At 35.8% G+C, this 23,681-nt stretch overlaps 1 protein-coding gene across 5 annotated transcripts in view; it reads right to left on the bottom strand.

Moving 5' to 3' along the window:
- Prkdc (protein kinase, DNA-activated, catalytic subunit) overlaps positions 1-23,681 on the bottom strand; it is a 164,080-nt gene that overhangs the window by 66,354 nt on the left and 74,045 nt on the right. For all 5 annotated transcript variants that reach the window (XM_040294077.2, XM_040294078.2, XM_040294074.2 and 2 more), the window contains 15 exons: positions 23,215-23,342; positions 17,159-17,366; positions 15,750-15,928; positions 14,293-14,461; positions 13,974-14,039; positions 12,184-12,256; positions 11,010-11,158; positions 10,392-10,529; positions 10,069-10,188; positions 7,117-7,260; positions 5,455-5,606; positions 4,573-4,704; positions 2,907-3,018; positions 580-704; positions 355-504 (listed from right to left, as the gene is read on the bottom strand). In XM_040294077.2, the coding sequence (XP_040150011.2) occupies positions 355-504; positions 580-704; positions 2,907-3,018; positions 4,573-4,704; positions 5,455-5,606; positions 7,117-7,260; positions 10,069-10,188; positions 10,392-10,529; positions 11,010-11,158; positions 12,184-12,256; positions 13,974-14,039; positions 14,293-14,461; positions 15,750-15,928; positions 17,159-17,366; positions 23,215-23,342 (2,045 nt within the window). The remainder of the gene's footprint in view (positions 1-354; positions 505-579; positions 705-2,906; positions 3,019-4,572; positions 4,705-5,454; positions 5,607-7,116; positions 7,261-10,068; positions 10,189-10,391; positions 10,530-11,009; positions 11,159-12,183; positions 12,257-13,973; positions 14,040-14,292; positions 14,462-15,749; positions 15,929-17,158; positions 17,367-23,214; positions 23,343-23,681) is intronic.

Genomic DNA, 23,681 nt, shown 5'->3' with positions numbered 1-23,681 from the left:
CACTGCAATTTTGGAAATAAATGAACAATTTTAACACATAAATTCACACATTCTAAATCTAAAGAGAGCCTGACAATGCAATGCCCTAGGACAGACACCTCATGTATTTGTCAGTGAAATACACAAGGCTTGGATGTGACCTCTGCAGGCACCTGGACAGAGGGGTCTGTGAGCAGGCCCACCTTCTGCTTACATTTCATTCCTATACCATCTTCACCTTTTCCTCTTAAATTTCAAAATATATGCATTTCATGAAAACAGGCAAGTGCTTAATGAGTTGAAAGAGATATCTAAACAAATGAACAGTTTATGATCCACTTAACAGCTGAAGGCATGGGGTTGGTGTTCACCCACCTGTGTCTCATGACTTGAATGAAGTCCTTGCTCTTTAACTGTAAATACAGGTCTGTTATTTCCTCTGCACGACAAAGTACCACCTCTAGACAAAGCGTCTTCATAACGCCATGAAATTTTGGCAGCAGAAAAAATACAGCATTCAAGAACCTAACGGATGGTAAGAAGCCTGATGAGAGGACTGCTGCTGACCCCACCCACCACAACCGATCCCATAACCCCTACCTGTCAGCCAGGGGAGGGAAACCCTTCACTGCTTTGTTCAAGCACACAATAAATTTGTCCTCCATAGTATTCTGATGTTGCTTCAACTGTTTCACAACCAGTTCACACACCGACTCCTCCAAGACCTGAAACATTAAGTTTCTTTCAAATACATAAAAATGGAAACTTACGTTAAGTAATGAAAAAAAGGTATGTCTTGAATATTTAAATGAACCCAAGGAAGATGTCCAGTGCTATCTCTTACACCTGGGTTCGCAAGGTGAATGAAGAAGGAAGCACTGGGAATGATCAGGAGTTTGTATTAACACCAGATAGTTCTGAGGCTCAGGGTTCTTGAGAAGGTCCTATGAGAAGAAACCAGGCCACATAATTGGTAGTGTGCTATGAACTGCTTAATGCCCTCGCCTCCTTCTGACACAGAAATGCTGCAAGTAAATCCTTTGAGAATCTAAAATTAATTTTAATGTGTCTCAAATACAGTTTAGGACATGATTTATAATGTTCAGATCTGGTCAAACATTCATAGACCAGTTTCTAAACTACTCTAAGTAATAGCCCCTATACTGTGTCTCTGCCTATATCCCACTGTCTCTTTACCATGTATTACTGTGTTACCAGCAGCCAAGCCAGGGATCCCGGCTGGCTGGCTTTGGCCACCAACTGGTATTTTAAATAGGCAAAAGGATGAAAAAGAAAAAATGGACTTTATGCAGTTTGATTAAACTAGGGAGAAGCAGCTAGATTGTTTCTCCATTGGTCTTACAGACAGTTACAATTCATAAAGACCAAAGCCAGGCGATACATATATGTAGACTGAGATAGACTGTGCTTAGTCAGACAATATGTCAGTCTTAGTTTCCTTGGGGTCTGTCCTCATCATTATGCAGGAATCAGGAAGCTGCTTTTAATTTCAAACAGGATTTGTTTCAAATCTACTGTTAAATACTCATTTGCATATTATCTGTCCCCTCTGTAATTGTCAGCTCTCTAAGGGCACAGATATGTTTAGTCTTCTGGGCCTGAAACTAACAAGTTCTCAAAAGTAGGAACTCAATATAGACAAGTACTGGACAGAGTCTACTGGAATGAATTTATGGAAAATGTTCACTTTCTTCATTCACAGTTCACTCACCTGCTTCTTCACAAAGACAGAAAAGGAGAAAGTAACATTTCAAAGGCACTAAGATCAAATGGATAGTTTTTCAATACAAATTTACCAGTATGAGACTACTTAAAATTATGTTCCAGGGAAATCCTTAACCACAAATTTCAGTGGTTTTGAACCCCGTGTAAAATATTTCAAGCATTTCCCTACTGATTCATATGATGTCTTTTGGGGTTGGGGGTGTAGCTCAGTGGCAGGGTGCTTGACTGGCATAAGATATGTCCTTTAACTAAGAGTATTTAATCTGATGACAGGGTCAAAGTCTAGCAAGTAAAGAAAAAAGTTATAGAATAGTACAGATAAAGCAAACAGAAGAAAAGGGGGCATATAAACACAGTGGTGATCAGAGCCACTACAGCTTGGTGTGGAGCTGCCGAGAGTGACTTGACAGGGAGAATGTGAACTGCTTTACTTACTCCTTTATTTTTTATTTTTATTATCCAAATTTATTTTATTTTCTACACTGTCTATACCACTTTCGTACTTATACATGTGAAACAAAAGAGTTTATTATCCTTCTTAAGTTGAGTGGCCTGCAGCAGATGTGTTAACATGATAGCATGCTAGGCAGTGCAGAAAGCCTCTCTCTCTCTGCTACACTTTGAGATAAATGATAACTTGTGGTCAACCCACAGTGTCTTATGCAGCCATATATATCTATTTAATAATTAATTTTACCTATTAGCAGAATACTCTGATCTGAATCTGCACAGTACTTAAATACTCACTTTGGTTCTCCTCAAATCCTATAAAGTAGGCAGGGCACATGAAACTGGAAAAAGTCCCCTGAGAATTACCTGCTCTGATAACAGATTTATTATTGTGAAATTTCCGAGTGGAAGATCTGATCAGGATAATTTAGGATAATTTTCTCCAAAAGGAAATCTTGAGAATAAATTCAGAGGAAGGCAGGCTAGTTAAATAGTTGCTTCCTGAGTTTTACAATGCAAAGTTAATTGTTAGTCTTTAAATGTTTGGCAAAATTGCAGTGTTTAAAGTCATATGTCCTCTCTTAAAAACTGAGAATTGTATTTGGTATACAGTAAGAAAGAGGGTAAAAAATTATTAAATGCCGATGTCCACTGTGTTGCAAATAGCATGTATTAAAGATCATTACAAATGAATTTGAAAGGAAGCACTTAATTTAGAACAACATACTCACATTTTTTCTCTCAGTACCATATTGAAGAATAAGTCCTAGAACTTCTGCTGCTGCTGCATAAACCTCTTTATATTTTACAAAGGACATATTATTGACCAAAGCTTGAAAGTATCTACAACAAATACAAAAAATAAGTATGCATAAAATAATCCATTCTAATGTTTGACAAAATATAAAAATTATCCTCATTATCACACTACTAGAACAAATTGAGAAATATGAAATACAATTGATCAACAAACATATGCAAAAATGTTCACCATCTTGAGTGATTAGAGAAATGCAAATCAAAACTACTCTAAAATTTCATCTCACTCCAGTCAGAATGGCAGATATCAAGAATACAAGCAACAATAAGTGTTGGCAAAGATGGAGGAAAAAAGTACATTGCTGATGGGACTGCAAATTGGTGCAATCCTCTGGAGATTCCTCAGTATGCAGATTCCTCAAAAAACTTGGAATGGAACCACCATTTGACCCAGTTATCCCACTCCACGGTCTGTACCCAAAGGACTTCAAATCAGCATGTTATGGTGATGCAGCCATGTCAATTTTTACAGCAGTGGGGGAACGGTGTGGAGATGGGAGGAATGCTGGAATGACATGAACATTACCACCTAAATACAGATATGACTGCACTACTGTTGTGACTATGAACTATGTTCAGCCAGAGGCAGGAGAAGTGTACAATGTGTCTAAATGCATTCATGTATAACTCATTAAAACAAATTAAAAAAATAAAAACATTTTAAAAAGAAAATATGAACATAAAACATAATGCAACTTGCTTGTATGAGTATGTATTTAAGGCTACCTCAAAATAAAATTTAAAGAAAAAATAAATAAAAGGGCTGGGGAGATGGTTCAGTGATAGGGTGCCCCTGAGTTCAATCCTCAGTAATGCAAAAAAAATTTAATTAACTAAAAAGTAAAAAATGTTAGTTTCAAAAATAAGAATAAAATATGTAACACCTCTTATCTGCTGAAACCTACACAAGAAAAATTCAATCACATTTTTAAAAAGATTTTTTTTTAAGATGGACACAATATCTTTATTTACTTATTTTCATGTGGTGCTGAGGATCGAACCCAGTGCCTCACAGGTGTGAGGCAAGTGCTCTACCGCTGAGCTATAACCCTAGCTCCCAAAAATCACATTTTAAAAAATATTTTTTATTTATACATAGACACAAAATCTTTATTTTGTTTATTCATTTTTATGTGGTGCTAAGGATCAAACCCAGTGCTTTACATGTGCGAGGCAAGTGCTGAGCCATAACCCCAGCCCCCCTAAAATTATATTTTTAAAAAACTAAATTCCTCATTCACTCAAGATAAAGTTCTTGGGGCTGGGGTTGTAGCTTAGTGGTAGAGTGCTTGCCTAGCACGTGTGAGGCCCTGGGTTCGATGCTTAGCACCACATAAAAATAAATAAATAAAATAAAGGTATTGTATCCATCAAAACTACAAAAAAATATATAAAAAAAAAAAGATAAAAAAGTTCTTCTCCCAAATAACCTCTAAACCAAATATTTTTATTTTAGGTAGTAGATATTTTTTACATGGTCCTTACATATATCAAATCAAACCATGTTCCATTCTGACAATCCAATTCAATTTTAGTTTAACAACTAAAAAACAAAGCAAAAAAAAAAAAGACACTTACTTGATACTCTCTATGCCACACTTTGGGTCATAGGGAGGCAAGTTATTGGCCATTACAATACCTAATAACTGAATCCCTATGGAATTGTCTTTAGAATTGGGGTCTTGGCTGGAAAACTTTTCAAATATTAACCTGAAACACAAGCACAAAGAAAGGAAAAATAGAGATTGTCATACAATGAAATGAACAGCAGGAAGATAAAAACAGTATTTTCTAAAGTTCATTTTCAACTAAAAGTGTAAGGAATACTTTATATTTTCCCACATTCAAGATTACTTCTTGCACAACATCCCCTTTGTTCATTTTTTTAAATATTTATTTTTTAGTTGTAGTTGAACACAACACCTTTGTTTTTATTTATTTGTTTTTATGTGGTGCTGAGGACTGAACCCAGGGCCTCACACATGCAAGGTGAGCGCCTACCATTGAGCCACAACGCCAGCCACCCTTGTTCATTTTTATATTCTAATTTTAAATTGCTGCCCCAATCTGTTAGTTGATGGTCAAACTTTTTTGAAAGTTTTGGCTTGTCTCAGGCTATCTAAAAGAAGTCAAACAAATGCCCTATAGGCTACCCCTGGGCTGGGGAAGTGCAAACAAGAGAGCCCCCACCAACTGCCTGAGGATGAGGCAAAGCATAGGTAAGCCAAGAGACAGAAGGGGACTACTGGAGGCACTGACCACCCAGAGACACTCCGAGTATAACTTTGGAGGTTTTGGCTTTTATCAGTTGCTAATTATATTCTTATAAATGGACCCTATTTAAAATAATGTTCCTGGTATCACTTCACATAATTATATTTCATTGTAACCATCATTTACAAAATGCTATATTTTGACTTAAATTTCTGAACAACATTGCAAAAATAAGTAAAAGTATACCTATAAGGGATGGACAGACAATCCTTCCAGCATTCTACGAGGGTTTTTATAATTTCAAGGTTGTGTCTAAACACAGCTCTTTTGGGATGGAAGACATGTTTCATTAGAAAATGAAGCAATCGATTTGCTAACACTTCATCCTTAGGGACTCCCTGAAAAAGTATAGAAATTCTGTATTAATATGCAGCATCTATTCTGGAAAAGCATCTTTAAATCCAAAGGCAATTTCTAAAGAAATGTGGCATTTTACTGAAGGGCCTGGCTCCTGGGTAAACTCCATGTGATCTATCAGGTCTAGTCACAGGCAGTACACAGGCTTCCCCTTGGCATGATGAGGGGGATTGCTGTCCCTGCACAGACTTGGCCACAGCTCCTACACTGCAAGGGACCTGCAGTAAGAGGCTCAGGTCTGGCCAGCCATGCTCTTTGCACACCTGCATCCTAGCCTGGAGCCTCTATTCCCAGCTCCTTTCTGAACCCTTGGACAGAGGTCCTCTTCTAGGGCCTTTGATGAGACCTCCAAATGAGGCAGGAAGGGAAACTGGGAAACTTGTACCATAATGACTCTGTACCCAGTACTTTTTGACTCTTGGCCCTTTCCTTCATCACCACCACCCCAGCCCCACAATTCCCCATCCACCCCAGAGTCCATAAAATTGCCAGTCTTTGTTTAGGGCTCCTCAAAAGTACTGATTTCCCTAACACCTGACTGGCTGTTATTCCATGGGGAAAATGGAACAGGTGAGTCAGTTCTTACTTCAGAACACACAGTGATAGGCACCTGTCAATCAATTCCTTAGCAATCTCTACTGTTACCAATACTAGACAATATGTGGAAGCTAGGTGTGACAGCACATGCCTGTAATTCTAGAATTTGGGAGGCTGAGACAGAAGGATTTGAGGCCAGCCTCAGCAACTTAGTGAGAGTCTAAGCAACTTTAATAAGACCCGGTCCTAAAATAAAATGAAAAATAAAAAGAGCTGAGGATACAGCTAAGTAGTAAAGCATCCCTGGGTTTAATTCCCAGTAACAAAAATAACCACCACCACCACCAACAACAACAACAAAAACTTAAGAGTTAATAAGTTGGAAAAAAAATTCAAAAAAATCCAGACTTTATTAATACCAGAAGTCCTCAGAACCTGACATTGAGTAGGTAGATACTACTCAAAATATTTTATATTTTTTATATATAATTTTAATAAACTGGTTATCTAGTCACCAAGCTCTTAATTAATAAAAGCAGCAAACAAAACACACTGATAGCTTAGTAATAAAGGTAAGGTCAGAGGAATTATCAAAAGTAGAAAAAGAGTGGGGCATGGTAGCACATGCCTATAATCCCAGAGATTTGGGAGGCTGAGACAGAAGGAGGTCTGGAGGGTATAGTTCTGTGGTAGAGCACCCCTGTATTAAATCCCCAGTATCACCACCACCACCACCACCCCACAAAAAAGAAAAAAGAATGAACAGTATGAGGCCATGTGATGTGACAGCGGTACAGCAATATAACAACTGCTGCTAAAGCAATGACTTATTAAGAGGTGCACAAATTGTGTGCCAATAAGTTCTCCGGTATGCAGCAGAGGAATAATGTATATTAGGAGGAATAATGTGTATTACACAGTATATTTCTACATAATAGATACATTATTTCTTACTATAGGGGTAGCCAAGCCTGTCCATGAAAGAACAGTAGCCACAATCTCAACCACCATGTAGTGAATTCCTTCTCCACCATTGTTTTCAGAAACGACCAGTTGCAACAAAGGGCTAAGCCAGTTCTTTGCATAAGGGCGAAAGACCTACAAGAGAATTTAAAAGTCAAATATAGAAGAATCCTTTTGAATAATCAAAATATTAATATAGGAATTTGTTCTCTATCAGCTAAAATTTTATGACTTAACCTAAATTCAAAATAAATGTAAATTCCAACAATTAACTCACTTAATTGGATTATATTTGATGAATTATCTCTTTATGAGCTCCTAAACAATTCAAGTGAAATGGATTTATAATTGATCTTATTGTTTAAAAACCTTTGTATGTAATGATGCTTATAGAAATCAAAATCAAAGTATTCCATATTAATCCCCTCTGTCCCTCTAAATAATAGGCAGTTATAGAAAATTCAACTTTCATTTTATACAAATGCATAATACATAGGAAAAATAAAGGTTAAAAAAATCAGGTAGGCATATGTCTCAATTCCTCCCCCCCCCGATTTTTTTTCCTATCTTAAAAGTCATTCTGTAATAAACTTCACATCAGTTCAACTTCAGATCTCTAAAGTCTAATTCCAATATCTCCATATACTAAATTCCATTTAATTTATATTAGAATTGCAGGAGAATGCCATTTTGATGGAAAAGAAGACTGAGTTATTTACTTCTTACCCTTTCTACCTTCGCATTTTCAAGTATGTTTAATTTGTGTGGCCACAGATCTTTTTTTTATAAAACTTTTTATTTTTCAAATATTATTTTTTAGTTATAGATGGACACATCTTTGTTTGTTTGTTTACTTATTTATTATTTATTTATTTTATGTGGTGCTTAGGATTGAACCCAGTGCCTCACACATGTAAGGCAAGCACTCCACCAATGAGTTACAACTTCAACCCCACCATAAACCTTTTTTGATCATGCACTCATGAGAACAAAATCTTGGGCACACTCTATGTTTGTCTATAACTCTAATTTATTCATCATATATGTAAACTTCTTTATTAGACTATTAAACTATAACAAATACTTAATGGTTAAAAGGTTAAAACTGAATGCAAATATAAGTTATGTTCTTCCACAAGACAAAGACTGTTGGGTTGTCTCATTTTAAGTATCACTACTCTGATGACATCCACATGCACAACACTTCAGGGACATGTCCTAGTGATGTCTCAGAGTCATTTGTGCAAATACAGTGTAGCAGGCTCCCTATCAGCCTAACTGCCCATGTCTAGCCCCACCAAGAAATCATCCAAAAAATAGCTCCTTTTTGGTAGATATTGAGTCAGTGCTTTAGCTAGAAATCAGGTGTGATGCCGAGTGTTAGGGGTTGAACTGTATCCCCTAAAAAGCTGTTTGTTGTCCATCATATGAGTTCTCAAAATGTGACCTTATTTGAAGTTTAAATGAGGTTATTAGGTGAATCGTAAACCAATACACTGGTGTCCTTTATTTTTTTAATATTTAAAATTTGCTTTTATTAGTTATATATGACAGTAGAATGTATTTATGCACTTTGATATATCATACATAGATGGGATATGATTTCTTATTTTTCTGAGTGTATATGTTGCAGAATCATATTGGTCATGCAGTCATATACATACATACAGTAATAATTCTGTATCATTCTACTAGTTTTCCTATCCCCACATTTCCTCCCCTCTCCTCCCATCTCTTCCCTCTACCTAATCTAAGGTAACGCTATTCTTCCCTAGTGCCCTCCACCTTACTGTGATCCTGAGGTATCTGAAGCACACTGGTGTCCTTTAAATAGGAGAAATTTAAATACAGCAACAGACAGATGTGTAGAAGACGACAACACAGAATCCCATCCACATGCCAAAGAATGCCTAAAGCCACTAGAAGCTGAGAGAAGCCTCGACCAGATGCTTCCTCACAGGTATCAAAGGAACCAACCCTACCAATACCCAGATCTCAGATTTTAGAACTTCACAGCCCATGTTTAAGCCCCACTGTCACCTTGTGACAGTAGCCCCGAGAGCTAGAAATCCAGAAAGACCCCAAGGAAAGCAGTTCCTACTAGAGTCCCAGGCAGCCTCTCTCTGGATTACATCCAAGAGCTACCTACCTAAAAGGGCTTTTCTACTGGGAAAGATGATCTAAGTGGATCATGTCAATCCTCCACTTAGCACCCTTCAGTAGCTCCCTACTATTCAACAAGTGAGCCAGACCCCTTACAAGGCCTAGTCTAGGTCACCTGTCCCTCAGAAACCTCTCATACAGACCTTGCCCCCATGGTCTACTCAGTTAGTACAGACATATTAGCAATCTCAGGGGTCACTTCTGCTCATGCAGCTCCTTCTAAGCAGATTTCAAATCTCTACCACACTAAGCCCAAGGGCCCTCTCCAAAATCTACTCAATCCCCCTGGTGGAAGGTGCTCCCAACCTAATTGGTGCTATGTGTAAATGAATTGACAAATTCAGCAACAACCTGAGAGAAAGGGACTTATTTTTCATTTAGAGTTAACAGGAATTTTTTTTTTTTTTTGTGTGTGTGTGTGTGTGTGTGTGTGTGTGTGTGTTGCTGGGGATTGAACCCAGGCCTTGCGCATGGAAGGCAAGCACTCTACCAACTGAGCTATATCTCCAACCCAACTGGAATATTTTTACTCATTTATTTTTTGCTATTATAAACAAAGAGGGTCAGCAGCCTTAAGAAAGTTGCCACATATACTCTACACAAAGATCATATCTAACTCAACAGAGATTAATTTGTATTTGATAAAACAATGTACTTTCAAGATATAGTTGGCTAATTTATTGAGAACAGAAGCCTGTTCTCACCATTTAGAACTTCCTTTATTGTGATATTCTTTCAGCAGATGCATAAAACTGCAAAGAATTGTTAAATAATACTTACTTCTTCTGTATTAATAATGAGTTTGGCTAAGAAGAGACGGATATTTAATGGTACAGATGAATTTCCTAGTTTGTCATGAAGAAATTTCATCCAAGGAGGAAGATCTTTTGGCACTGAACCCTGAAATAAAACACAAAATTACCTTGAAAAGTAGAATAAAAAAAACTCATTTTGATGTTATAAGGAAAAAAATGAAAAAGATATGAAAACAAAAATAACATGTTTATCTGATATGTAATATAGTTTTTAATATTAGTTAATCCTCAATATGATAACAATAAGTAGTATTAACAAAGACAATATAAGATTAATGGAAAAAACACCTCTTCTTCTCTGAGTGGGATCAGATTTCTCTGCATATGCCTAATCAGGGCTACCATGGGTGCCATACATTCGTGTTGATTGAGCTCATCCATCTCTAATTCTAGGACATCCTCTTGGATCTTGGGGTCTTGATGTTCCTATGAAAAGGGAAAAATCCAGTGATATAGAAAACTATTAAATGCCATTGGACATGAGGTGCTCATTTTTTGTTCAACATCATGTAATAAAAACTAAAATAATAATATCAAATACACTTGCTATGCTTTCTTATTGAACAACTAAAAAGTAAATAGGACCTTATGTTTGTCTTACGTTCCAGGTCCCATCTGCCCAGTCACTCCCCTGGGGTCACACCTCAGGTCAGTTATCCCTGTTACCTTCACACCAACCCCAGCTCAGAACTTTATTCTACCATGACCCCTAGCTTCCCGACTCCTTCCTTAGTGCTGAGTCCACAGGACGAAAGGCTGGGGCTTAGATTTTGGAAAATTCTCCAAATCAACATTAGTCCCTAAGGACTACCGATAGAGTTTCCCCTAGTAATAAAAGAGCACAGCTATGACCCCTTTATTTGGCAAACTGTGACACAATTCTTTTAATATGTGAGATGTGATCACCCGTCTCCGAAAATGACCAGTGGTAGATTTAGGGTCTTGGGAGCTATAAGAATAGCTCTGAACTCCAGTTGAGAAATCAAATTGACTCATTTCCTCACTCAGGCTACTATCAGCCAAATATGACAAGGAAGACATATAATGAGGACCATCTGAAACATAAATAGAAAGAAAACACATGTACTCAAAACATAATCAGTAAGAAATGTATTTCTCTAAGTTCAAACGATATCAAAGGATACTTTACTTTAACTAGGTCTTTCATCAACCCTGTGATTATTAGCCCTTAGTCCAAATTAACAAAGCAAAAAGGAAATGGGGGAAAAAACTCCCTTTGCTTGCATCATTATTGAGTTCTTCTCTACTGCTATGAAAAAGAAATGAAGGTAAACCGAATCTAATTTGTAACAATATCTCTGCATTTAAAATTCTTATGACAATACATTTTATTGTGTCCCTTGAGTTTAAGATAAATGTGGGAAGAAATGCTACTAAAAACCAGTTAATCCAAACAAAATACACAAAGAATTTAAAAAACTGTTTCAAAATATCCTCAAATGAAGAAATGGTGATAAAACCATGAAGAAAAATTAAGAAAAAAAAAGTGAAATAAAGAGAATGCAGACGGATAGTATGTTCACTTTGAACCAGAAGGCTAGAGAGAGCTGACATTAAACAAAATGTCATGAGGCACACTGACACCTTGTACTGATAGTATTAGAGGGAAGGGCACGAATAAATGTCTCTAGGCAAAAATCAAGCCCAGTAGCCACAAAGACCAGGCAGAGGCTGTGAGGCTAGAGCAGAGGGCAGTGAAACAGAGGCCTGGAGCAGCTCTGTCCTGAGACGGGGACCACGGGGCAGTCTAGACTGGTGAGTGGCAGAATATAACTCTTACTCTAACATATATTCTGAAAATATCTCTATAATCCATAGAAAAACAAGGAAGCATCAAGCCCATCTTGCCCTCTCTGGCCACTCTGAGATCTTTCTAATGCAGTTTAGTTTGGCTAATTACATTTCTTTCAAAATGTAATTCCAGTTGCCACCTAAGAGTTGGGAAAAAAAAAAAAAGTCAAACTCAATTTTGATGTTTTGGAGTATTTAAAATATTTTCTATTCACATAAACAAATATTAACTTTTAGAAACTTTCTAATCATTTTTACAATATCCTACCTGAATTCCCATTTGCTGTCTCCCTGGCTTCTTTCCTAATTTCCATGTACTTTTTCTTTCTTTCCATAGGAACCTATTGGGCAAAACAAATATACTATTTAAAATATTTTAGAATCATGGATACACTTTTTCTGTTTTAGAAGTAATTTAGCCAAAAAAAAAAAAAAAAAAAAACCTCTTTTTTTTTTTTTTTTTTTAGGTACTAGAGATTGAGACTTGGGGTACTCTATTACTGAGCTATATCCTCAACACATTTTATTTTTTATTTGGAGACAGGTCTCCCTAATTTGCTCAAGCAACTTAAGTTGCCTAAATTACCTTGAGCTTGAGATCTTTCTGCCTTGGTCTCCTGTGTAGTTAGGATTACAGGTGTGCACCATTGCACCTGGCCCAAAGTAATATTAAAAACAAAACAACAACAACAAAAAAAACCTTTTATCAAATTTAAAAGCATTTTAAAAATTAGGTGTGTATGTGTGTGTGTATGAATTTTCTTTATGGAAAACTTTGATGGAAGACTCCCACACACTTGGCTCTGGTACAGCTTAATGAGCAGTGTGTGCTGAGCTTTTTATATCCACAAGCCTGGACTACCAACAGTTTTTACTTGACCTCTGAGAATCAACTTCCTGTATCAATCATGGTTATGATACAGCACCTTACAATGTTTTTTAGAGTGTAGAAATAGCATATATCAAGGGTATAAATACTTATAAAAACTAGTGCTAATGTTTTTTTGGGTTTTAGTTCTTTGAACATAAGCCTAAGAAAAGAATCCAGCTGGGGACAGTGGTGTATGTTTATAATCCCAGCTGCTCTGGAGGCTGAGGCAAGACAATCACAAGTTCAAGATCTGCCTCAGGAACTTGTCTCAAAATAAAAAAGGCTGAGGAGACAGCTCACTGGCAAAGGGACCCTGCTTTCAAACCACAATACCACAACAAACAACTGAACAAAAATCTGGTTATGCTCCAAAAGGATATGAGGTAGGAAGCAACCACTGGCATGCATCAGTGAAGCACTAAGACATGGTCAAGGTCAGCAGCTATGTGTATGGCCTATGGTATATGAACTCAGAGCTCTCCCCCACCATCCTCATTTCTCCCCACTCCACCCCAGTACTAGAGATTGAACGCAGAGGCACTCTACCACTGAGCTACATCCTCCTACAGGGTCTTGACTGTTTCCCAGTTTTGCATCAAACTTTCCATCTTTCTGCCTCAGCCTCCAGAGAAGCTGGGATTAAAGGAGTGTGCCACTGTGCCAGGCCTACTCTTCCCATTTCCAGTGGGGAATGAAAGCAACAGCCACCTGACTTTTCACCAACTGCTGAAGCTGATATGCCAATCTGACCTTGACTAAAACCAAATGTGTTACATCTGCTGGTTATCCCCATGATTCCCTCATTTTCCGCTCCGGTTGCCCAAGCAGGATCACAGGTTCACAATTCTTATCAGTATGGACTTCAATTTCTCTGACTAAAAGAATCTACTCAGAAAATAACTTCTGGGATGTCCTAACAGTTCCTTCTGTTGGCACTGTCATTCCTTCACAAGTCAAGAGGAGGAAAAATTAAAAATTAATTAAAAATGTAATTGTTTGAGACTATACCTGGGGCTGACACTGCCAATTTCTGTAGTTTTGATTTTATAGAAACAACATGAAGCTGCCAGTTTTTGTGGCTGAAAGCAGACTTGAATATTTAACATGTTCAACACAATATGCTCTTCTCTGTGAGCATTTAATGTTTGGTTTTTTTACTTAGAAACAAGATTGAAATTTTCACTTACCTCAACTTCTATAGGAAATGTATAGCAGCGCTTCAGATCTATCAGATTTTCAAAAATAAGCATGTTCTATAAAACCAAAAAAATTATATGAAAATATCTGAAAGATAGACATCCTAAATGTAATGGTACTATAGAATTAATTCTACCCAATAATTCATTAAGAAGCACTTCAACTTTAAAATGTATTTATGCTGAACTAAAAAAAACCCATACCTTTAACACTATAAGAAGATATAAATTATGATATAACTTGAATTGATGAAATCTAACTTTTGAAATCCCATAATGACAACTAGTGAACGTCACTGGAGAAGCCCACCTTTTCTGGTTTTTCATTGAACAAAAATCCTTGGTAAAATTTCAATTCATTGAAGACACAGCAGATAACAGAAATGGCACAGTTGTATGCAGCACAATGATAAAGCCTTCTCCTCTCCAGCAACTGGCTCTCGCCTGCCATGTTTTCTGTAAATGCACCATGGCACAATCTGCAGAGTAGATATAGATCACAAATTAATTCACTTAACATGGAAATTGAAGCTTGAGCTCAACCATGCCTAACAACTGTGTTTTCTCCAAAGTGTCAGGTTTGTGCCAGGCATAGTACTGGCACTGGGAATATCAAGATAAGCATGTCGTTGTCTCAGAGCACAGGCCACATACATTGATCTTACCACTCGTGTTAAGGACAGCAACAAGTACAATATGTAAAGAGACAGGAAAGTACAGTGCTAAAACAAGGCTGCAGGAGAGGGCATAGAAACAAAGGCAATGGTTTCAGGAACATGGAAAGGATAAAATGCCAGATCTGATGATATCCCACAGAGCCTGAGGTTAGAGAGATGCAGATAAAGAGAAGTAAAATGTGACTCCTAAGACAGACTCTTCTTTGTGCAAACAAGTAGAAGGCAACATCATTCACCCAGGAGGTAAATATGGACTAGAGTAAGAGAAGAGTAATGATAGGTTTGGAGGTGCAAAATGAGATCAGTCCAGGTGTGGTGTGCACACCAATAATTCCAGTGACTTGGGAGATTGAGAGAGGAGGTTCACAAGTTCAAGACCATCCTTGGCAACCTAGCAAGGCCCTAAGTAACTTAGTGAGACCCTGTCTCAAAAAATAGAAAGGAGTTGGCTGTGTAACTCTATATCATGTACAACCAGAAGAATGAGAAGTTATACTCCATTTATGTATGATATGTCAAAATGCATCCTACTGCCATGTATAACTAATTAGAACAAAAAAAGCGGGGTGGGATTGAGGTGGGGCTCAGTGGTAAAATGCTCCTGGGTTCAATCCCCAGTACCAATAAATAAATAAGTAAAAATAGAAACTCAGCAAAGTACATCTTCATTGGAAGAACTTCATTAGAAGACAAATAGTTTTAAAGAAAATGTATTTGATCACTTTGTGCTTTAAAGAACACCTACTAAGAACATTTGCTACTTTTGCCATTTCAAATAATAGAAAAAATAAAATAGCTTCTCACTGTAACTCATACTACTAAAAATATATCAAGCTATTCAGGGAGAAAAAGTGTTAGAAATTAAAACAGTAAAATTAGAGTTTTATTCTTTATAAAAGATAAGTTTGGGATAAAACATTTAATGTCCAATGACACACTAAAGTCCATCTAAGTAATTTGTATATAAGAAAGATAAGAAAACTATAAAAGTTCAGTATCTAAATAAAACATTTATTCACATTATATATACACATAAAATTCTATATGTCAAAAATAGTAATAAATAGAATCCAAAATTAAATAATCTTACTTAATAAGTTTCTTTGTAAGTTCATTTCCTTCTGTAATACAAGAGCCATGGAAAACTTGATTGATTTTAGATTCCTTAGAGTGAACAACATCTTTAGGAAGACGAGAATATATCACATCTAGCATCTTATAATAGCACATCTTCTTGGTGATTTGAGTATCAAAAGTAGCTTCATTTAGCTTAAAAAAGGTAACAAACAATTATCTCCAGTTTTATCCAACATGAAAAATATCTTACTCAACACATCAATTTAATACTTAATGCCTTTAGACAGAAAATAATTTTAACAGAAACACTAATTCGCTTTGATAAGAGAGTGCCCTGTTGTCCAGTGTTTCCAACATGGACAAAACATTGAGTTATTATATTCGGTGAAGCAAGAAATAATGCACAAGGCTGGGCACAGTGGTACATGCCTATAATCCCAGTAACTCAAGAAAGGAAGATCAAAAGTTGGAGGTCAGGGTCAAAATATCCTAGTGAGACCCTGTCTCAAAATAAAAAATAAAAAAGGATCGGGGATGCAGCTCAGAGGTAAAGCACCTCTGAGTTCAATCCCTACTATCAAAAAGAAAGAGAAAGATGATGTTCAAATAGTGAGCCCGTGGTAAAACAATGTTTTCAAGAAATCTTATTAAAGGCATGGGAACAAGAGGAGAAAAATCCAACATTAAAAAAAAAAAGATATTTAAACTACTTTCAAGTTTACATTAATGATGTGACATCAGGGGCAACGCTTACTCGGTCCCCTCTTGGCCTATGGGTACTTTGTCTTTCTTCTCACTTGATTAAATCCTACTTTTCAATACTCTTTCTCATTAATGGATCTCATTCTACAAATTCACAAGACAAGAACCCAGAAAGGAGGCACTGGGATCTGCTGCAAAACTATAGCAGCAAAGGCTGAAAATCTTGTTTCATCATTGGGGGGTTCATCCAGGATCCTCCCACAGCATAATCCCTGTATGATTCGTCTCATCACCCATCAGCTGCCACCATGGACTTCTGGATTGCTTTGATGTGAAAGATGCCCAAGCTACAAATGGCCTTATGGATAGAATCCAAAACCAAACTCTGCCAGTACACAGGTCTCCAGTACATAGGTCTCCGTACAAGGACCCTGACAACTGTCCCTGTTCAATGCCCCCATTCAACTTTAAGTAGCCAGAGATGTCATCTCCCCTTTTCCTAAAGGTAGTTAGGGGCACTTCTTCAGAGGAGGGAATGAATAAGACAGGCTAAGTAGTGGACCCCAAATAAGATTTTTAATGTAAAGGCCATTTCAGACGTTAACCTGTAGGAACACTCCAAACATTCCAGCCAACTCTTTATTCCCAGGGTGGCAGTTTCTAATGACACTGATTAGAGAGATCTGTTAATTATTACTAGGTTTATGAAATGTAGGATACCTTTGTAAATCTGGAGTTCAACACATCAATGGCATCCACCACAATTTTGCTAAAAAATTCTTTCAGAGCATCCAGGCTGCAGTGCCACAGTAGGGTGAGGAGAGAGCGATCTACAAAAGCTTGCCGAGTAACATTTGAAAGAAGGTCATCCCTCCTGAACATTCTGTATACACTTTCTAGAAGGCCTAACTGTGTGGCACATGAATTCCTAAGAAAAAGAAGAGATACAATTACATGAAAACTCATGCTTTGAACAAACAATTTATGAGATCTACTACATACCGAGCAAACTTCAATGATTATGAATTGCAAAAATAACAAAGTTTATCAGATATGTGAAACTCTTGAAATATAACCATCACTTGCACACAAACTCTATTGTTTATTCATGCACAGAGATCTTCAAAATAAAGGCATTCAGGCATTAGGAGGAAGAATTTATCTACTCTTCAAATCTGGTTTTGCTTAAAGAACATCTGGAAGGTTTTGAAAGAATCTCAGGCCTAGAGATGATCACATTTCCAAGATATGAAACTCAAAAGAGGATTTAAATATTTTAGTCTTAAGCTGGGAGTGTAGCTCAGCAGTATAATGCTTGCCTAACACATGAAAAGCCCTGGGCTTGAACCCCAGCACTGTTAATAATAAATTAATAAATCAATATTCTAATCTCTCCCTAATGAACCACCATTCTTATTTCCTATGCAGAGCTGTACCCTTCTATTTGATCATTTCTCACCTAAAAAATAAGATATTTGAATTATTGGTTTTAAGACTTTGTCTATAAATTTATAAATTAAGAATGTAGAGTATTGGGACAAAATGATCATTAAAATTCTTACACTCTGAAGTTAGGTATTAACCAGGGCAAAAATATGAGGCTAAGACAATTCAGTCACAGAGTTCTAATGTTGTAAGACATTACTAGGTGCCACATGGTTTTTCAATATTCATTTGGGCACTACAATTAATCAAATGTTTAAGAACATAAGAAAATATGTTGTATTAGATACAAATTAAACCCCCTCTCACCTATAAAATTAGAAACAGTCCAAATGTTTGACAACATCTTCTACAGAAATAACAGTGGTGAAATGGGCACTCTCATACATTGCTGGAGGGTATGTGAACAACTTAAGTCCCCAAAGAAGGGATAGGAGATAGCCAGCAAAATTATAAATGCATTAATCCTTCCCTACTTTTAGAAATCTACTTCCAAGGTACAATGGCAAAATACAAAACCACACAGATGCACCACTTTTCCTGTGGCATTGTTTGTAATAAAAAAAGACTGAATAAAAATCCATTAGTGGGGAGCTTCAAAATACTATGATATTTCTATACAATGAAAAATGTTATACTTGTTTAAATAAAAAGAAATGGAGACACTGTGCTAATTAATGCAGAATGATCAGAAAAAGATAACAAGTGAAAGAAAAAAGGTGATAAGGCAGAAGTAGACTAGGAGAGGATATATGGTGAATTAATTATAATTAAAATTTTTAAATTTCAACCAGCTATTGTTATTCTTACTGATAATATTTTTATTGTTACTTTTGAAAGTATTTGGGGTATATAGTACAACTAAATAATTATAATTTTATGGAAAAAACTTTTTTGTAAAGAAAAAACAGTAAGATCTACATTGTAAGTGAATAAGAGAACAAGAAGTTTAATTTAAATCCTACGTTAAATTTGAAAGGGAGATAAAAATAGGGGAAAGTAAAAAAGGATAAAACCTTAAAAATCTCATAAACAGAAAAAGAGAATTAAGAAAAAACAAAAACAAGAAAAGTTTTAATAATAAAATATTTGGTTGCCTTATATTGCTTTTTCTTGCTTGAGTGCACTGACTAGAAACTCTAGTATTATGTTGAATAAAGCAGAAAGGGCACACACTATTGCCTTGTCCCCCACTCTTTTTTTTTTTTTAAAGAGAGAGTGAGAGACAGAGAGAGAGAGAGAGAGAGAGAGAGAGAGAGAGAGAGAGAGAGAGAGAGAGAGAGAATTTTTTTTAATATTTATTCTTTAGTTTTTGGCGGATACAACATCTTTGTTGGTATGTGGTGCTGAGGATCGAACCCGGGCCGCACGCATGCCAGGCGAGCGCGCTACCGCTTGAGCCACATCCCCAGCCCCTTGTCCCCACTCTTAAGAGGAAAGCATTCAGGCTTTCACTATTAAATATTTTATTCACTGTTGGTTTTGCATAGATGACCTTTTTCAATTTTGTCACGAGTGGGTGCAACATCTGGTCAAAAAATTTTTCTGTATCTACAGAAATGATAATGTGGTTTTGACATCTTATTCTAGCAATATGGTTTATGACATTAATCAATTTCCAGAGGTTAATCCAGGTTTGTACCCCTATAATAAATTCCAGTTTGTTATGATATATATATATATATATATTTCAATTTTTAATACCTTTAGGCAAGCACTCTACCGCTGAGCTATAGCCCCAGTCCCTGATATCTTTTTTACACGTTGTTAGATTCAGCTTGCCAAGGCATTTTTGAGGATTTTTATGTCTATGTTCATAAGAGACACTGTTCTATTATTTTCTTGTGTTGTCTTTTTATGGTTTTGGTATCAGGGTGCTATGAGCCTCTTAGAAGGAGCCAAAACATGTTCCTCCTTCCTCTATTTTCTGAAAAATTCATAAAGTATTAGTAGGATTTCCTCATTAAGTATTTGATAAAATTCACTAGTGAATGTTGGGTCTTAGTTTTCTTTTGTGAAAATATTTTTAATTACTAAGTTATTTACTTGGTAGAGGGACATTCAGATTTTTTAATTTCTTCTTGAGTCATTTTTGGTAACTAGTGACTCTAAGAATTTGTCTGTTTCAATTAAATTGCTAAATTTTTTGGCATAAGGCTGTGAATAATATTGTATTATAATCTTTCTAGTTTTGGAGAGGTCAGTAGTTTAGGCCTCCTCTTTTATTCTAGATTATCACAAACTATTATTTTTCCCTTTAGTTTTGTCTAACTCACAGTTTCTCAACGTCATTTACATTTTGAAAAAAACAATTTTTGGTTTCATTGATTTTTCTTCACCATTTTCCAGGTACCCATTTCATTAATTTTCATTCTAATCTTTATTATTCACTTCCTTCAGCTTGCCATTGGTTTAGTTTACTTTTTCTACATTTCAAGGTAGAAAATTAACACTACTGACTTGAGATCTTTCTTATTTTCCAAAACAGGCATTAAAAGGTATAACTTTACCTCTATCTACTATTTTAGCTGCAACTTACACATCTTATTTTACTTCAATCAACATCCTATCTGACTTCCCTTGCAGTTTCTTCTTTAACTCAGGATTATTTAGAAATGTGCTATTAATTAGCTGGTTATTCAGAAATATTTTCAGTTTCTCCAAATTTCCTTCTGCTTTTGATTTCTAATTTAACGTCATTGTGGCCAGAGACCATACTTTGGATGCTTTTAATCTTTTCAAATTTATTAAGACTTGCTTTACAGCTTAGCATATAATCTATACTGAAGAATGTTGTGTGTATATGCAAAATGAGTGCTGTATTCTGCTGTTGTGCATAATGTTCACTAATTATGATTTTTTTAATGTCAATGGATAAACCTCAAAAACTTTATGCTGAACAAAGAAACCAGACATAAGAGATTACATGATTCCATTTCTATGAAATGTTTCAAAAAGGCAAATTTATAAAGACAGAAAGTAGGTTAACAGTTGCTTGGGCTAGGGCTGGGAATGGGAGTCAATTGTTGAAGTTCACACAGGAGTTCATTAGAACATAAAATGTTGCCATGTGCTGGGTGTGGTGGTGGCACATCTGTAATCCTAGTGACTTAGGAGGCTAAGGCAGAAATATTGCAAGTTTGAGATCAGGCTCAGCAATTTAACAAGATCCTGTCTCAAAATAAAAACCAAAAAGGGTTGGAGATATAGCTTACTGGTAGATTTCCTAGGTTCTATCCCCAGTACTAAAAGGAAAATTTTAAAAGTTTCACAGTAATGGTAATGATTGTACCATCCTAAAGTTTGGGAAAGTTCTTAAAGATTACTAAACTGTATCCTTAAAATGAGTGAATTCTATGATATTTAAAATATAACTGAAATAAATTTACATGGATATTTATAAATTCAATATAATCCCCAGCCATACCACCCTGAAAGCATCCAATCTCGTCTGATCTTGGAAGCTAAGCAGGGTCAGGCCTCATTAGTACTTGGATGGGAGAAAAATTCAGTATAGATAAATAGCACTTTTTAAAAAATTCATTGAAGTTTACAACTCGAAGTAGCCATGGCATCAAGCTCTTAATCTGAAAATCAAATATGTCCCATCTTTCCCACTGTATTTTTCTAAAGTAGTAAGTTATATTTTAGGTATCCATACTGTCCTATTAACAAGGATAAGTTCACCATCACAATGTAATGGTGCTAAACTGAGAAGGGAAAAAAGAATTGGAAAAATGGCTATTTGCAGCTCCTAATTAAATAACTGATTCAGGACAACTAACAGAAATCGATGCTAAAAACCATTAGGGAAATGCTCTGAAAACAGGGCTGGTCAATCTTGGCATCACTAAAAGTAGGACAACCAGATACTAGGTGTCTCCTAATGCCATGAATATGAAACATTGAACATCTACTACATGCAGTCTTGTCAAAAATTAAACCTGTCATCTAAAAATATTTTTTTATTTTATTTATTTTTATTTATTCTAATTTGTTATACATGATGGCAAAATGCAATTCATTTCATATTACTCATATAGAACACAATTTTTCAAGACACTGATTGTACACAAAGTATTTTCACACAATTCATGTCTTATACATGTACTTAGGATAATGATGCCTAACTCATTCCACCATCATTCCTACCCCTTTGCTCCCTCCCTTCCCTTCCCTCCCTTTTTCCCTATCTAAAGTTCCTCCATGCCTCCCATGCTCTCCATCCCCCCAATCGCAGTTATGAGTCAGCATCCTTATATCAAAGAAAACCTTCAGCTTTGTTTTTTGGGATTGGCTTGCTTTGCTTAGCATTATTTATTTTTTATTTTCTGATATACATTCTATCTCTTTTCCTTGTTTTATTTCTATTGCATAAGAGCACCAGTAATACAAGGTTGAGAGAGGCATAAGGGTGAACACATTGTTTAGTAAATATCAGTTTTTCTTTTATTTGAAGATCAAGGAAAACCCTTGATCTTCTAGATTTGTTATTAATGGAGGTTGAATTTTATTAAGTGATACCTAGACATATGTTAAGATAATAAAATTTTTCTCTTATTCTTTTAATGTCAATTGATTTCTAAATGTTAAACTTCGCAATACTGAGACAAATTTAAATTATACATAAAAGAAATGAATCTCAATCTAATTGAGCTTTTACATATAACTTTCAGTTTATAGGAACACAAGTATTGGAGGGACAACTTAAGTGAAAAGGACAAGCAAAAAAAATCAGATAAACCCAGAATTGAAATACTGTACAGAACAAGTGCAGGCTTCTTCAATAATCAAAGAAAAATGAATGAATATGAGAGAAAGCTCTAAATTAAGGCAGACTCATGAGACATGCCATGAATGAGCCTTGTCTTGATCAAAATTCCATTATCCAACATGCGAGAGCACTTGAGACTCTTGGGAAAATCAGAATATGAAATTACTGATAATTTTGTTCAGTTGATAATGAAACTAAAGTTATTTAAGAAAACAGCACTTTTTGGAGATACAAACAGAAGGCTGTAGAGGTAAAATAACAAGGCATCAGAGATTTGCTTTTAACCAGAATAACATACAAAGAGAAAAGACAAAAGGGAAAATGAAACAGGAAAATGCTGACATTTCTTCCATCTGGAGCCTCATTTGTGCTCTAGCTCTGAGTATGTTTGAAAAGTTTCACAATAAAAAGTTCATTTTGAAGAAAACAAAGTAAGACAGAGAGTTGAGTGCAAATGCCACTCAATTTTTTTTATTTTTATTTTTTTTAACAGAGAAGATAGTTACCTCCAGAAATAACATGTGTATAAATCCTGGGATTCCTGACTAGGATGACTTACCTTCTGGCAATCCTTTTGAAAGTAGCTTGAAATAATTCTTCCATAACATGCTGCTGTTCTCGACAAAGAATATCTGTCATCAACTGCAACAATATAGGGCTTTGGGATAATTCCAATGCATCTAGAAACTAGAAAAAAAATATTAGAATCATTAAAATTTTGTAGGGTTTTATTTTGATTTTAATTGTTCTAATTTAAAAATAGAAAACAGAACAAAATTTCATACATAATTTTAAAATGTTAAGATTTTTATCATTATTTTTTCCGGAAACAGTGAATGCCTGGATTATGACAATGTTCATTAAGTACTGGAGTTTTTATTCTTTTTAGGTTTCGCAGATGTTTTTCCTTTCTTTTTCCAGAGGTTCTGAAATTCCATGGGGTGTGCCCTCACCAGAATCTTCTGCTCTCACCAGGCAGGCACTATTGATCCTCTTACTCAAGAAACACATTTATTTTCCCCACAC

The sequence above is a fragment of the Ictidomys tridecemlineatus genome, chromosome 7, assembly GCF_052094955.1.
Source record: "Ictidomys tridecemlineatus isolate mIctTri1 chromosome 7, mIctTri1.hap1, whole genome shotgun sequence".
NCBI lineage: Eukaryota > Metazoa > Chordata > Mammalia > Rodentia > Sciuridae > Ictidomys > Ictidomys tridecemlineatus.
The sequence above is the reverse complement of the archived record's forward strand: the minus strand, read 5'-3'. Positions and strand labels throughout refer to the sequence as shown.